This window comes from Mirounga leonina, unplaced genomic scaffold (genome assembly GCF_011800145.1).
Source record: "Mirounga leonina isolate KUSES-001 unplaced genomic scaffold, KU_Mleo_1.0 Mir_127, whole genome shotgun sequence".
In the NCBI taxonomy this organism is placed as follows: domain Eukaryota; kingdom Metazoa; phylum Chordata; class Mammalia; order Carnivora; family Phocidae; genus Mirounga; species Mirounga leonina.
In genome coordinates this window covers 72,820,485-72,836,039 of record NW_023270316.1, presented here as the reverse complement: position 1 = coordinate 72,836,039, position 15,555 = coordinate 72,820,485, and the positions used below count along the sequence as shown (strand labels likewise).

Sequence of the window (15,555 nt, the reverse complement as noted above, 5' to 3'; positions counted from 1 at the left end):
AGGATCTGATTATCAGGCCACCAAGTCTGGTGTCCCATCTAATCCAAACTTATTTTTTGCCCAGCGTCCCTTCCCTCCACCTCCTCCTGAATCATCTCCCCTCAGGCTAGTGGTTCACAAGAAGGCAAATAAAGCAAGAAAAGCAACAAGGGCGGAGGATGACAATAAAATGTGTAATTCAAGGCTCTGACTATGAATTTTCCGACATGAATGAAGGAGACAACATCATACCAATTGAAATATTGAAAATCCCCCTCCTCTTCTCCAGTCTCAGCACATAATGCAGTTAAGACCGTGGAGAGCACGTTTCCATTCTTTAAATCCTACTTAGAAAGCTTCATCATTATTCATGAGAGGTAGAGCCAACAATATAAGGGAAATGGGGGTTGCATCTTATAATTCAAGGAATTTAAAGTTTTTAAATATTTTGAAGTCCTCACTTTAAGTTTCTCACGTTCTGCTCCTTTGCTCAAGAAAATCTGTAATACCAAGTATTGGTAAAGATGTGAGGATCTGGAACTCCCAAAAGCTGCCAGAGGGAATGTAAGTTGGTAGGGCCACTTTGGAAAACTGACAGTTTCTACCAAAACTGAATCTATGATCTGGGAATTCTACTGGTGGGTAGCACCCTAAAAAAATGAGTATTTATGTCCCCCAGAAACATGTAAAACAATGTTCACAGCAGAGTCATTCCTAATTGAACAAAATTGGAAGCAACCTAAATGTTCTTCAACGACGGAATGGATAAATAAATTGTATAGTATACTGATACTTAGGAATAGCACTCAGCAGTTTTAAAAAAAATAATAAATAAATAAACAACCCATTGCTACTGAGACCGAGGTTGAATCTCCTAATCACAAAGTTGAGTGAAAGTGGCTGGACATAAAAGAGTACATAGGATGATCTGGTTTACATGAAGGGCAAAAAACAGGAAAAGGGATGGTATTAAAAGTCTGAGTGGTGGCTACCTTTGGGGGGATATTGACTGAGAGGGGGTGGGGGTAGAATTGCTATCTATATCCAAGGTTCTGTAGGTACATACACATATAAAAACTAATGGAATCGTACTGTTAAAATGGGTGCATATTTGCTGTATGCAAATAATACCTCATTTAGAAAAATCTGGAACGAGATGTAGAAATTTCTGAGATTGTTCCTAAATATAAAGGAATTCAGTGCAGTTTAAATATAGTTGCAAGTACGAATCTTTGTAAGCCTCTGTATGCTATTGAAAAATTCACTTACTACTTAATGTCATACGTAACAGAGAGCCAGCTTTTTGTATTAATAGACCGAAAAACATACTGTACGGTCCATTTGAAATGTACATATTTACCAATTAGCAAAGGTAAATGTTTAAGAAATGCAAAAGGTCTGTTTTCCCACTCTTCTCCCCCTCATGTTACATTTCTTACTAATTCTGAATTATTTTTCACAAAAGCTATTGGACATAATTCCTGCACATCTATTATGAAAATAGTTTCTCTATGTACCACAAAGACTGCAAGTTAGAATGCTCGAATTTTGGAGCTGGCGGAGACAGCCGGGCACCCCCACTGGACTGAGACCGAGGAGGACGCCGGGGCGGGGGCGGTGAGTGCCGGTCCCAAGGTTGCAGGACTGGACATGGATCCAAGGCTCCCACAAATGTCTCCTTCACCGTAAATGCAAACCAACCCTCTTATCTTTCCGAATCGATGAGATGGATCTAAAGGGGATTTTTTTTTTTTTTTTCCCCTCACGTTGCCGACTATGCCATCCAGGAGATTATTTGGGAACAGTCAGCTGAGTCCTTGAAAACCCCCTTGGGGTTTAATGCCGGGATAAAAAATCGAGTATAGTTAGAAGGGGCAGCTAGTATTTTCATATGTAAATCCTGTTTCCATAACATTTCCGAAGTAGCTATTCGTTGGTCCCACCAAAATTCGGCGCGGGTGGGGGTCGTTAACTCGGGATGACTAATTCTGGGGGAGAACGCGGGCGCCTTTCCCCCTCAGAGTTCACTCCGTAGATCAGAACCTCAAAAGAAGAGTCCAAGACGCCACCCGGGAGTCTCCGGTCTCCGGGGTCGGTCCAGGCGCGGTCCGGAGCCACCTGGGGCCACCGTCCGGGCCGCGGCCTCGGGCGGACAGCCCACCACCCAGCGCGGGGGCCGAGCGGGCGGCGGCGCGGGCGCCGGGAGGGGCGGGCGGCTGGCGCGGCCGCGGCCCCGGCCCCGGCCCCGGCCCCGGGCAGCGCGTCGGGAGGCCGCCGTTCGGGACGCGGGCCGAGCCGGAGCGGCGGCGTTAGAAAAGAGGGAGGACGCCGCGGGATGGGCAGGCGGGGGCCGCGGACAAGTTCGGGGCGAGCCGGGAGGGCGCGAAAGAGGGGAGGGGCGCGGGAGCGAGGGAAGAGCGAGCTCCGGGAGGAGCGAGGCGGCGGGGACCGGGAGGCGCGCGCCCGGGTCCACAGTGCGGGGTGGGGGCGAGGGCCGCGCCGGGGGCTGGGGGGGCTGCGAGCGGGCGTGCGGGGCCTTACCGAGCAGCGGCAGCCGGCCGCCACGGCGCGCCCACGCCGGCATGGCCTCCGGAGCCCGGGGTCCCCAGGCCGCGCCGGCCCAGCCCTGCGATGCCGCCCAGAGCGGCGCGCCCCGCGCTGCAGGTGGCTCGCTTAAGGATGCGCGTCACCGACCGCAAATTCCCTCGGACTGGTGCAAAGTGGAAGGGGGGAGGATCCCTCTCCCCACCGGCAGGGGCCGAGGCGGGAGCCGAGAGGTTGGGCCGAGCCGGGGAGCCGGTGCCTGGCGCAGCGCTGCGGCCGAGCCCACGTGCCCGCCGTGGTCCGCAGCCCGCGCTCCGCGGCGCCCGGAGCTGCCCGGCTGTGACGGGGGAGATCGGGCGCCGTTCCGCCCGGGAAGTGCTCGGAGCTGCGTCGCGGTGGCTGGGGAGGGGGCGCGGCAAGGGCTCTGCCTTGCTCTCCTCCCCCCCACCCCCGGGAGTCCCTGAACCCTCCCGTATGGATCCCGGAGCTTGGGGACAGCAGAGAGCCAGAAACCGTCCTCCTCGTGCGCGGGGTCCTTTGAGGCCCCGGGATGGCAGCTAAATCCGCGCCACACACCCGCAGCCCTGGGTAGCGCGGGAAGAGCAGGCGGTCGTATTTCGAACTCAGTGGATCCTAATTACGGACTGGTTTTCTTTGTCTCCCCCTCCATCTCCAAGAATGCTCAGGACCTAGTCAATAGCGGCAACGAGAAAGGCAAGCTCGGTTTCAATGTCAACCAAGGCAATTAGGAAGGCTAAAAACCAGCCATAGAAACAAAAGCAAAACACACAGAGGATGTTTTGAATTATCCATTCCATAATTCTTGTTCTTCGTCGAATATGTATCTCCAGTTGAAAATTATTTTCTTTGCAGTAAGTTGAAGATTGGAAAACCCTGGATGCCGGTTCTGAGTCTTCCCTTAGCTAGCCCTTTGACCTCACAAGCCGCTTGCCCTCTCAGTCCCCGCTCACTCACCTGTAGATGAGGGGAGGGGACCAAATGGTTTATAAGGTGAATCCCAATTCTAGGAATTCCATGCTTTTAATTATGTAAATAATTTTCTAATAAAGTATGATAATTGGCAGTGTTCATTCTTGGTCATACAATCTTTCCCTCCGCGGTAGTCTATAGCACAATAATTTTTACCCCATAGGGTATGACGGAAACAAAAGCGTCTCCCATGATGCCGCCACTGTGGAAAACAGTATGGCAGTTTCTCAAAAAAGTAAAAATAGAATTACCATATGATCCAGCAGTTCCACTCAAAAGAACCGAAAGAGGGTCACGAAGAGAGATTTGTACACCCACATTCATAGCAGCATTATTCACAATAGTCAAAAGGTAGAAGCGACCCAGATATCCATCTACAGATGAATGGACAAACAAATGTGGTATATACATACAAAGAGCTATTATTCAGACTTTTAAAAAAATAAGGAAATTCTAATACGTGCTACAATGTGGTTGAACTTTGAGGACATGCTAAGTAAAATAAGCCAGTCACAGAAAGACAAACACTGCATGATTCTACTTGTATGAGGTACCTAGAGCAGTCAAATTCATAGAGACAGAAAGTAGAATGGTGATTGCCATGGGGGGGAGGGAAGGGGGGGAATGGAGAGTTGGTGTTTAATGGGTACAGAGTTTCAGTTTTGCAAGATGAAAAGGGTTTTGGAGATTGGTTGCACAACCATCTGCATGTACTTAACGCTACTGAACTGTACATTTTAAAAAATGATTAAGATGGTAAATATCATCTTGGTGCATTTTATCACAATTAATAGTTTTTAAAAAATGGTGTCTACCTTGGATCCAACAAAGAACTAGAGGAAGAGGCATGAGTTAAGTGAGGCATGAAGAGATAAAAGCAATGAAGCAGGCTAGTAATGAGAAGAAAAATGGGCTGTAAGCCTTCTAACTGCCAAGATCAAATGCATTACCTTTTTAAAAATTTTATTGTTATGTTAATCACCATACATTACATCATTAGTTTTAGATGAAGTGTTCCATGATTCATTGTTTGTGCATAACACCCAGTGCTCCAAAATGCATTACCTTTTATTTATAAATTGATTACTGCAAGCTTTAAAAGAAACTGATGATTGCAAGTTTGCAGAATATCTGCTTGGGTGGAGCAAGGTTCAAGAACACAAAATCATGAAGATATGATGCTTCTTCAAAGAATCTTGGGCACAAGGCAGAAATTTCTATGAGAAGTGGTAAGAGGGAAGGAAATCAGTCAAATAACAAATGAGTGAAATAGACAAAGAAAGACAAATACCATATGATTTCACTCATGTGGAATTTAGGAAACAAAACAAGCAAAGAGACAAACAAGTTGTATTTCTCTAAGGCATATATATATATTAAAGAAATTCTACACACATGCACAAGGAGACATGAACAAAAATGTTCATAGCATTATTGTTTGTAATGTCAAAAAATTGGGGACAATCTAAATATCCACTACAAAAGAATAAGCTAGTATATTCATATAATGAAATACTATATAACACTGGGGCACTTGGGTGGCTCAGTTGATGAGCGTCTGCCTTTGGCTCAGGTCATGATTCTGGGATCCTGGGATCGAGTCCTGAGTCGGGCTCCCTGCTCGGTGGGAAGCCTGCTTCTCTCTCTCCCAGTCCCCCTGCTTGTGTTCCCTCTCTCGCTGTGTCTCTCTCTGTCAAATAAATAAATAAAATCTTAAAAAAAAAAAAAAAAGAAATACTATATAGCAGCGAAAATGAATGAACTACAGTTATCTGAAGCAACATGGATGAATCTCAAAACAGTGTTGGGGGGGGGCTGTTAGGCAAATCATGGAATAATAGACCTAAAGGCAAAACCAAACAATATTCTTTTTAGGAATATATTCATAAAGGGTATAAAGAAAGTTGAAGGAATAATTATCACAAAAGTCAGGATAGTGCTTACTTCTAGAATGGGGTGGGAAGAGAAGAATTTAATTGGAGATTTCATTAGAGAAGGCAGGCTGGGTATTTCTAAGGACCTGGCAATACTCTTACTGTTTTAACCTGCAATGGATGTTGGATGTTTGTTTTATTATTCTTTTTTAAACTATATAACTATTTTTATACACTGCTGCAGGTATGATGTATTTCACAATAAAAGAAAATTTTAAAGAAATTTTGACACAACGCTTCTACCTATGAAGTAGTCTTTTTTTTTTTTTTTTAGATTCTTATTTATTGAGAGAGAGAATGATAGAGAGCATGAGAGGGAGGAGGGTCAGAGGGAGAAGCAGACTCCCTGCTGAGTAGGGACCCGATGCGGGACTCGATCCTGGGACTCCAGGATCATGACCCGAGCCGAAGGCAGTCGCTTAACCACCTGAGCCACCCATGTGCCCCCTATGAAGTAGTCTTACCCAAACAAACAAAAACCATTGAATCTGATTGAAATCCCAGATCCAGTGGCAAATAATGACACAAGGTTACAATCAGGAAATCCCAGACCCTAGCAAACTTTATAGAACAAATAACCTATTTTCTTCAATAAAAATCTGTAAGGAAAAAAAAAGAGAGAGAACCTATAGATGAAGAGAAAACTAACAGATATATCAAGCAATTATAATGTGCAATGTAAGGATTTTATTTGGATCCTAGTTCAAGCAAGCTGAAAATACAGAGTAGTCAAGAAAATGTGACCACGATTTTATCTTTGATATTAAATAATTATTGTTTAAAAAAGCTTGTATGTGATAATATTGTTATGTATTTTTAAAATAGTTCCTACCTTTCTAGCAGCACATATGAAATATTTACAGATAAAATTGGGAGCTTGAGAGAGGAATAGAGAATGACAGCTAATGAATACAGAGTTTCTTTTGGGGATGATGAAAATGTTCTAAAATTAGATTATGGTGATGGTTGCACAATTCTGTAAATATACTAAAAACCATTTTGAGTTTTACACGAAAGAGGTGAACTATATGGCAGGTTAATTTGATCTCAATAAAGCTGCTAAAAATGAGATAAAGTCTGAAATGTTCTTCAAAATAATTTGATGTGGGAGGGTTTGAGTGGGGGAATCAAAATTGACCATGTGTGACTAACATTGAATCTCAGCAATACTTAAATAAGCTCATTATATTTTTCTTAGAAATTTTCTGTAATAAAAAGATTTGGGGGGAAAAAGATTTTGAGATAATGGAGTAGTTAAGTCATCCGGAATGTGTGGCAGATAACTGTGCTCCCTTAGACGTCACCAGCTGCTCTTTGTTTTCATTTTACTAACCCACCTAAATGAGATGGACTAGATAGCGCAACCCCGGAAACTGTTTTCAAGACACAAACTTGGTATCACACAGGTCCTTAGAATTCTTAGCAGCAGGTAATGTATTGGTTTGTCAGGGCTGCTGTAACAAAGTACCACAAATGGAGTGACTTAAACAAGAGAAAGTTATTGTCTCACTGTTCTGGCGGCTAGAAATTCAAGATGAAGGTGAAGTAAGGGTTGGTTCCTTCTGAGAGCTGTGTGGGAGAATCTCTCCCATGCCTCACTTTGAGCTTCTGGTGGTTTGCTGGCAACCTTTGACATTCCTTGGCCTCTGCTGCATCACCCCTGTCTCTGTCTTCATCTTCACGTGGCATTCTCCCTGTGTGTGTGTGTGTCTGTGTGTGTGTGTGTGTGTGAATGTGTCTGTCTCTGTGTCCAAATTTCCCCCTTCTTATGAGGACACCAGTCATACTGAATTAGGGCCCACCAGGGATTCTACTATCTCGGTATCCAGGAAAGGAGAAAGGACTTTGAGTAACTACAACCATTGGGAGCAAGGGATATAAGGAGATTCATGACCACACTGTAACCTGAGTACCTATGTAAAGACCCTATCTCCGTATTAGGTCATGATCTGAAGTACAGGGATTAAGGACTCCAAAATATCTCTTTCAGGGGTGGGGGGAGGCACAATTCCACCCGTAACACATAGGTTTCAAAATCGATACCGAGAAATTAATCCATATGATTCTTCTATGGCTTAGTTATTAATTGCTGGTAGATTGCAATTTGATATTTTGTTTTTACAAAGAAATATAATATGAGTTACTTTTAATTCATTTTAACACAACAATGAGAGCCATTAAAAATTATGCCTCTAAAGAGTTCCATTAAAAAGGATACAAAACTGGGGCACCTGGGTGGCTCAGCTGGTTGAGCATCCAACTCTTGGTTTCGGCTAGGGTCATGATCTCTGGGTTGTGGGATCTAGCCCTGCATCAGGCTCCATGCTAAACAGGAAGCCCGCTTGAGATTCTCTGTCTCCCTCTGTCCCTCTCCTTATTCCCCCCTCATGCTCTCTCTCTGAATAAATAAATACATAAAATCTTTAAAAAAAAAAAAAGGATACAAAACTATGAAAACATGTATCAGATTTTTAAAAATTATATATATATCCAAATGCCTGGAAGGCAAAATGCAAACTGGTTATCTCTGACTTGTGGCCTTAGGAGTGCTATGGAATCTGTTTCTCCAATTAGAAATCTGAGGCTTGGGGGTACCTGGCTGGCTCAGTTGGTAGACAGACAGACACACACACACACACACACACACACACACACAGGGAGAGCATGTGACTCTTGATCTCAGGGTGGTGCATTTGGGCCCCACATTGGGTGTGGAGATTACTTAAAATCTTTAAAACAAACAAAGAAAGAAATCCAAGGCTCAGATCTGTTAGGTGGCACACCCAAGGTCTTTCAGCTAGTATGAGGCTACTGGGATTCAGGTTGGCTTGCATCCATAACCCTGCTTTTAACCATCATGTCTCAGTATAATTGCCAAACACTGTACTAATCACTTTGTAACTGTGATCTTATTTAATTCTAATAACAATCTTACAGTCAGGTATCATTATTCCTACTCTACAGAAGTCTATTAAGAGCATAAACTGAAGCAGGGAGAGATGGATGATTCCAGAAGTCAAAGGAAGGAGTTCATGAAAAGAAGACAAGAATTGAAGATGTGGCATCTGTTGTAATGACTCCTTGGCCCATGTCAAAGTGTCAAAAACAACTAAGGATGTAGAAGACTCAAACAATATATAATCAACAAGTCATTTACATCCTACATGCAGAGAAGATATCTTTTTTTTTTTTTTTTTGGCCTTCTTTGGCACTTTAGAAATCTTGATGATATACCAGGTCACATAAATAAATCTCAAAAGCAAAGTTTACATTCTCTGATCACTCTACAGTAAAGCCAAAAAATTCATAAGTTTGATTCTAAAATCTTGGAAGTTTATAAACACTCTGCTAAGCAATATTGGGCTCAAGGAGAATAGCATGAATTCAATTATCAACAACATATAAAATAATGGAACTAAAAACAAAATGGAGGGGAAGGGATAGAGTTTTAGCAAGTCAACACCCAGCTAGTTAACATACTTCAGGCAAATGGAATAGAAAAGAGTGAGTCTGGGAGAAGGGGAACTTGGGCCCATTTACATTTCAAGGAAAATCACCAGGGATTCTACTATCTCGGTATCCAGGAAAGGAGAAAGGACTTTGAGTAACTACAACCATTGGGAGCAAGGGATATAAGGAGATTCATTGGTGGGGGAAGGTAGGACAGCATCCTAGCCCCCTCTCTCCTAGGGAGCCAGAGGAAGGACACTTCAGGAAGGGTGAAACCAGGTACGCCAGGCCAGTACAGATTGGCCCAAAGCCAAGGAGTGGGATTTTTAGGCACCAAAAAAGAATTGGCTTTTCTTGTTCACAGGGCTCCAAAGTCCACAGAGCTGGTAAAGCATAGAAGGGCCGTTTAGCTGGGGCCCTACCTCCCCTACAGAGAAGAGCAGAAAGTACTGATGCAAAAAAAGTGAGAATCAAAAAGACAGATAACAAGTGTGGGTGAAGATGTAGAGAAATCAGAACGCTCATGCACTCCCGGTAGGCATGTAATATGGTGCAGCTGCTCTGGCAAATATTCCAGCAGTTTCTTACAAGGTTAAACCTTATGACCCAGCAATTTCACTCCTAGGTATGTACCCAAGAGAAATGAAAACAAACATCCACACAAAGACTCGTACATGAATGTTAACAACTTTATTCATAATAGCCAAAGAGTGGAAACAACCCAAATGCCCATCAACTGATGAACAGAAAAATGAACTGTGGTGTATCCATACAATGGAATGTTATTTGTCCATGAAAAGCAGAGGTAGATGCTACAAGACGGTACCTTAAAAACATTATGCTAAGTGAAAGAAGCCAGTCGTAAAAGCCTACATATGATATGATTCCATTTATAGGAAATGTCCAGAATAGGCAAATCAGTAGAGACAGAAAGTAGAGTAGTGGTTTCCCAGGGCTGGGAGAAGCAGGGGTGCAAACGAGGAGTGACTGCTAATGGGTCTGAGGTTTCTTTTTGGAGTCATAAAATTTTCTTCACGTAGATTGTGGTGATGGTTGCCCAATTCTGTGAATACACTATAACCACTGAATTATACATTTTAAATGAGTGACTTTGGTGGTATGTGATTTATATCTCAATAAATAAATTTTTTTAACAAAAAAAATTAAAAAAAGGAAGAAAGAAACTGAGAACTGTATGCTTGCCAAGAGTCCACAGCAGAAATAACCTTGCATTTAAGAAAGGAATCATTTGATTTAGGACCCCAGCTAACTATGGAAACTACCCCAGGCGCCTCTGAGCATCCTCCGAGGAGGGGACTGAGAGCTGTCCTAGAGCCATTTACACTTCCAGGAAAACAGTAACTAACAAACTGCTCTATACTATTTTTTGCACAGTTCCTGTGACTTTTGTTTTGTTCCCTTTATTTCTCTTGTAGTTTCTTAAAGGAAATACTTAATACTAACATGTGTTGTGTTTGGTGACAAGATAATAAAAGTAGAGCTGGTAACATTTTCTGTTGCTCAGTAGGCCTGGCTGGTGAGAGGGGAGAGCAGGTAGAGATGGAAGACAGGAAACGATCTTAGGGCCTGTGGAGGACTACAAATAATAGAGCGGCCCAGCTCAGGACCAAGAAGCTGATGGAAGAAAAGCTATAGGTTTCACATTCTTCCTAACAAACCTGTTCCCTTAGGGTCTGTGTGCCGCTCCTTGACCATGGGGGGAATTTTGGGGTTTATCTTTCTCTACTTCCTGCCACTCCCATGCACATCTGTGAAGTCTCATGTTTTATCCTTTCAGACTTTTGTTAGGCTGTAGGCAGGTAATCTGCTAATGTCTTATTTACTACAAGCATCATCCTCCCACCTCTCCAATTATCCTTCTCAATCTTTGCTGGTCTACCTCCTCTTCCCCTTCCCCAAATGCTGGTGTTCCCCTGAGCTAAAGCCCCTCTTTTCTCTCCTCCAGGCTTCCTAGTGACTCTTCTACTCCCAGCACTGTCTTGACACCAAAGATTCCAAAGTCTGTATCTTCAGTTTATACCCCTCTCACCAACTACACACCCATTTTCAAAAAAACCAGAATGTGCTCCTGAAGCACGCTATCTCAGTCACTATTCACCCTTTTATTAACCTCTTCTCTTAAATCTTCACGTTCAACTCATCATCAGGTCTAGATTGGGAGCTATCACCTAAATATCTTTTTCATACGTTCCCTCCATTCTTTCTACTCTCCACTGCCATGAGTCTTCACAATGATCTTGCTTAGATGATCACAGTCACCCCACAACAACCATCACTGCCCCCTTCCCATTGAGATTCTCTAAAGCACAATCGGATCACAACACTTTGTTTCAGGAAAGCCCGGATGATGCCACACGTCATTCTATAAAGAATAGAATATTGGGGCGCCTGGGTGGCTCAGTCGCTAAGCGTCTGCCTTCGGCTCAGGTCATGATTCCAGGGTCCTGGGATGGAGCCCCACATCGGGCTCCCTGCTCTGCGGGAAGCCTGCTTCTCTTTCTCCCACTCCCCCTGCTTGTGTTCCCTCTCTCGCTGTGTCTCTCTCTGTCAAACAAATAAATAAAATCTTTAGAAAAAAAAAGAATAGAATATTAGTGCAGTCTTGGAACACCCCCTTCCAAAATACTAATCAATTACGAAGTGGAAAATGATGGCTCCATAGTAGAGAAACCTAGCATGCCCCAACTCAACTGGGTGGTCAAGGTTAACATCACCCACTGGATGGGTCAACATGGCATGTCTCTTGTTGGGATCCTCTAAGAAGAACACAGTGTCATTTCTGTGGTATTCCTTCTAAGAATGCCTTACCAGAGTCTGGATAAGGAAACATGAGACAGGGCGCCTGGGTGGCTCAGTCAGTTGAGCGACTGCCTTCGGCTCAGGTCATGATCCCAGGGTCCTGGGATCGAGTCCCACATCGGGCTCCCTGCTCTGCGGGGAGCCTGCTTCTCCCTCTCCCACTCCCCCTGCTTGTGTTCCCTCTCTCGCTGTGTCTCTCTCTGTCAAATAAATAAATAAAATCTTTAAAAAAAAAAAAAAAGAAAAGAAACATGAGACAGACCAAAGTTGAGGGTCATTCTAAGGAATGAAAGGCCTGTACTCTTAACTGTCAAGGGCACAAAAGACTGAGGAATTGTTCCACAACTGAAGAGTCTGCAGAAACAACAAAATGTAGCCCATATTCCTGAATGGGATCTTGGACCAGAAAGCGAAAGAGACATTGCTGTAGACAAAATTTGAATGACATCTTGAACTATGTACTAATGTTGATTTCCTGATTTGGAGGGTTTGTATCCTAGTTAGAGAGGTGAGTGACTTTGCGTGGGGGAAATGGAAATCAGAGAGTTTAGGGACACGGCTCTTCCTATACGCATATATAAAGAGAGCATGAATACAAGAGAATAAATGCAATATAATATTGATTGGAGAATCTCCTTTTACTGGTTAGAAAATTTTTCTATAAATTTGAAATTACTTCAAAGTAAATTATTTTTTGAAGGAAATTTCTTGCCTTCCATGTTTGCTTTTTCTTTCTGCTGAGCTGGAACGTGGACATGACAGTCATCCCATTTTGATGATGCAGACAAGGATCACATCCTAGGGTATGGTGGAGCAACAGTATGGAATGCATTTAGGACTCCAATGAGCAACCCTGAAAGCCTGGACTACCTGCATACCTCTAAACGGCTACTTGAGAGAAATAAACTTTGATCGTATTTAATCCACTTTATCTTGGGGTCTCTTTGTGACAACAGCTTAACTTATACCTGGACTATTTTTTTCCCCACCATTCCTCCATATGTACCCGAAGTTAGAGTCATAGAGAACTAGAATTCCAAATTCACCACCTTCTACCTGGTTTCCATGTCTTGGTACTTAATACTGTTTCTGTCTGGCTTGACCCCCCCCCTTCTCACCATTTTCCCTGCCCCTTCCAGTCTGCCTTCTAGATTTGTCCTGGACCATTCTGTCAGCCCCTGACTGCACCCCAACTGTGACCTAGGTATATCCTCTCCTTTCTCACGTCTGTGTGTTGCACTGTATGTTTGTCCCACTCCTACCCACAGCCCACTCTCACCCCTTTTATTCACACGTGTATCCCTAGACTCTAACCCAGTGACTAGCATACAGTGTGATCTCATAAATTAAATATTTGTTGCATGACTTGTTGAATTTTTTGACAGGTTTCTAAGACATTTTTTAATACAGAAATTTTCAAACATACACAAAAGTAGAGGTAACAATGTAAACGATATACATATTCATCACTCAGTTTTGACAACCATGATCATTTTGCCAGTCCTGGGAATGGATAGAGTTCAAGAGTAGAGCCTTTGGAGATAATGCTTTAACTAAAAAAAGTTTACTTCAACAGAGAGAATTTCAATCACTGTGGCAAACTGACAAGGAGATATTTTGGAGCAGATTTTTTGGGAATAGGAAGTCTTCAAATCAGAGCCTGCATTTTCAAGTGGAGAGGCAAGAAGAGAAATGGAAAGTTATTCTTCATTCCCTCTTTCAAGCAACACTTATTAAATGCCTTCTATGCGCTAGACACGCGGGTTATGTAGGTGAGGAAGACAATTCCTACATTTAAAGAGGCATGCAATCTTTTTTTTTTTTAAGATTTATTTATTTATTTATTTATTTGAGAGAGAGAGAGAGAGCATGGGGCGGGGGAGGGGCAGAAGGAGAGGGAGAAGCAGACTCCCTGCTGAGCAGGAAGCCCAATGTGGATGTGGAGCTCCATCCCAGGACCCTGGGATCATGACCTCAGGTGAAGGCAGATGCTTAACCATCTGAGCCACCCAGGCGTCACAGGATAATCTTATATATATTTTTATAGCTTGCTTTTTAAAAAATCAAATGCTGTCTATATTGATTTTTCTACAAAATTATTTGTAATAATTTGAAATTTCATCATACCTATGGGTCATAATTTATGTAACCAATCCATGTTGTTGGCATATTATTTTTATTTTAATTAATATTCAGTAATAGGGGCACCTGGATGGCTCATTTGGTAGAGCGTGCAACTCTTGATCTCGGGATTGAGTTTGAATCCCATGTTGGGCGTAGACATTACTTAAAAAAAAAGAAAAGAAAAAATACTCAGTAATGGTTGCAAATCTTTGAACTTAGTTTTTTGAAGCTTTTGAGCTCAACTTAGAAATCTTATTTTATTTATAAATCTAATGTAGTTTGTCTTGAAATTCAAAGCATTCATTTTTACTTTTTCTTGGTTAACACTCAATCATCTTATAAATTTAAATTATTAACTATAAATTTATAATTAAATCTCCCTAAACACTTGACACATTTACCAAATTTTCTTAGACTTTTCAAACTATCACACATTTAGTAACTTTTTTCTTCTTTACCTAATAAAGTCTAATCAAACTTCCTCAGCATTCAAGGAGTTTTTGCATGAATAATAAGGGAATACTTGTAGATTTAGTAATTGGATTCCCTTAAATATTGATTATAAGTTTAATTAGTCAAACATTTCTAAGTATTTCTCTTAAAAACAAATCTAACACGTGAGGTTCTCTTAAACACATCAAATATCTCAAATCATGAATAAAATACAGAAACTGTAACAATGATTTACAAAACATAATCCTTGTACAAAAATATTAAGCACTGTGATTTGGCATCAATTTTTTTTACCATTTAAAAACTTATTTTTATACTTTCCCAGCATTGCAAGTTTACTTCTCTAAGAGAAGCTCAGTCTGGCTGTGACATATATTTAGGGTCACAGGTTATAGATTTGGCATCAGGAGGTGAGAGCGTGGGTACACCTTCCAGAATAATTCACAGGCCAGCCTGTATTTGACTGATTACTTCTTCAAACCAGGTTGTGTTTTTTAAAATGAAAATCCAGTACATTATGTATTCCTCTTAGTCACTGTCACCCCTTTTTAACTGCAATCTCTCGTACAGCTTTCTCTTTCTTGAGTCCAGTTGAGGGGATATTGCACTGGGCCCCCCAGTCTAGTTACGCTCCTCCTTCACTTGCATCCCTCCGCCTAACCACTGTCATGAGAACATACACCCATCCAACTCTCTGCCCTCCAATAACATAGACATCCTTGTTCCCAACAACTTCGATCACAATTTGTCTGTTCATTTCCATGGTTACACCTTGAAAATCTTCTACCTCTGAAATCGTAAATGTCAGTACACTGGTCTGGCAGCAACTGCCCACCCCTCCGTGGTCTGCACCTTCATTCAAGTCTAATTAAATTGTCATTAAAAGCTACTGAGGTTCGTCTGGAAGGTGAGCTGCAGCAGATTTTATATTTTTTAAAGGAGAGGGAAAACGTGGTTTAACAGAAAGAAATAGAACGGATCTGTTATCAATCAGGATGATAGCCATGTGATGGCCTTGTAAAGAGAAATCAGTGGATGAGTCAGGTCACAGTGGAAAACTCATGTGGGGGTGTAGTGAGAGATGAGTTAGGTAAATGAAAGGAGGGGGATCCATTTCGTATGAGAGCTTTAATTTGAAATGGGAATTAAGTACCACTTCAGAGCAGCCCACATTTTCATGCCATGGAAAAGCATCAGGAATATTTCAACTCCACAGTACCAGGGAAAAGTCTTTAAGAGGGATTAGCCATGACTTGCCTAT

General features: G+C 42.4%; 1 protein-coding gene across 1 annotated transcript in view; it reads right to left on the bottom strand.

Annotated features, from left to right (window-relative positions):
• The window catches only part of FLT3 (fms related receptor tyrosine kinase 3), a 72,844-nt gene extending 70,281 nt beyond the window's left edge, over positions 1 to 2,563 (bottom strand). The window contains exon 1 of the mRNA XM_035003636.1: positions 2,521 to 2,563. Within this exon, the coding sequence (XP_034859527.1) occupies positions 2,521 to 2,563 (43 nt within the window). The remainder of the gene's footprint in view (positions 1 to 2,520) is intronic.
• Positions 2,564 to 15,555: the final 12,992 nt, after the last annotated feature.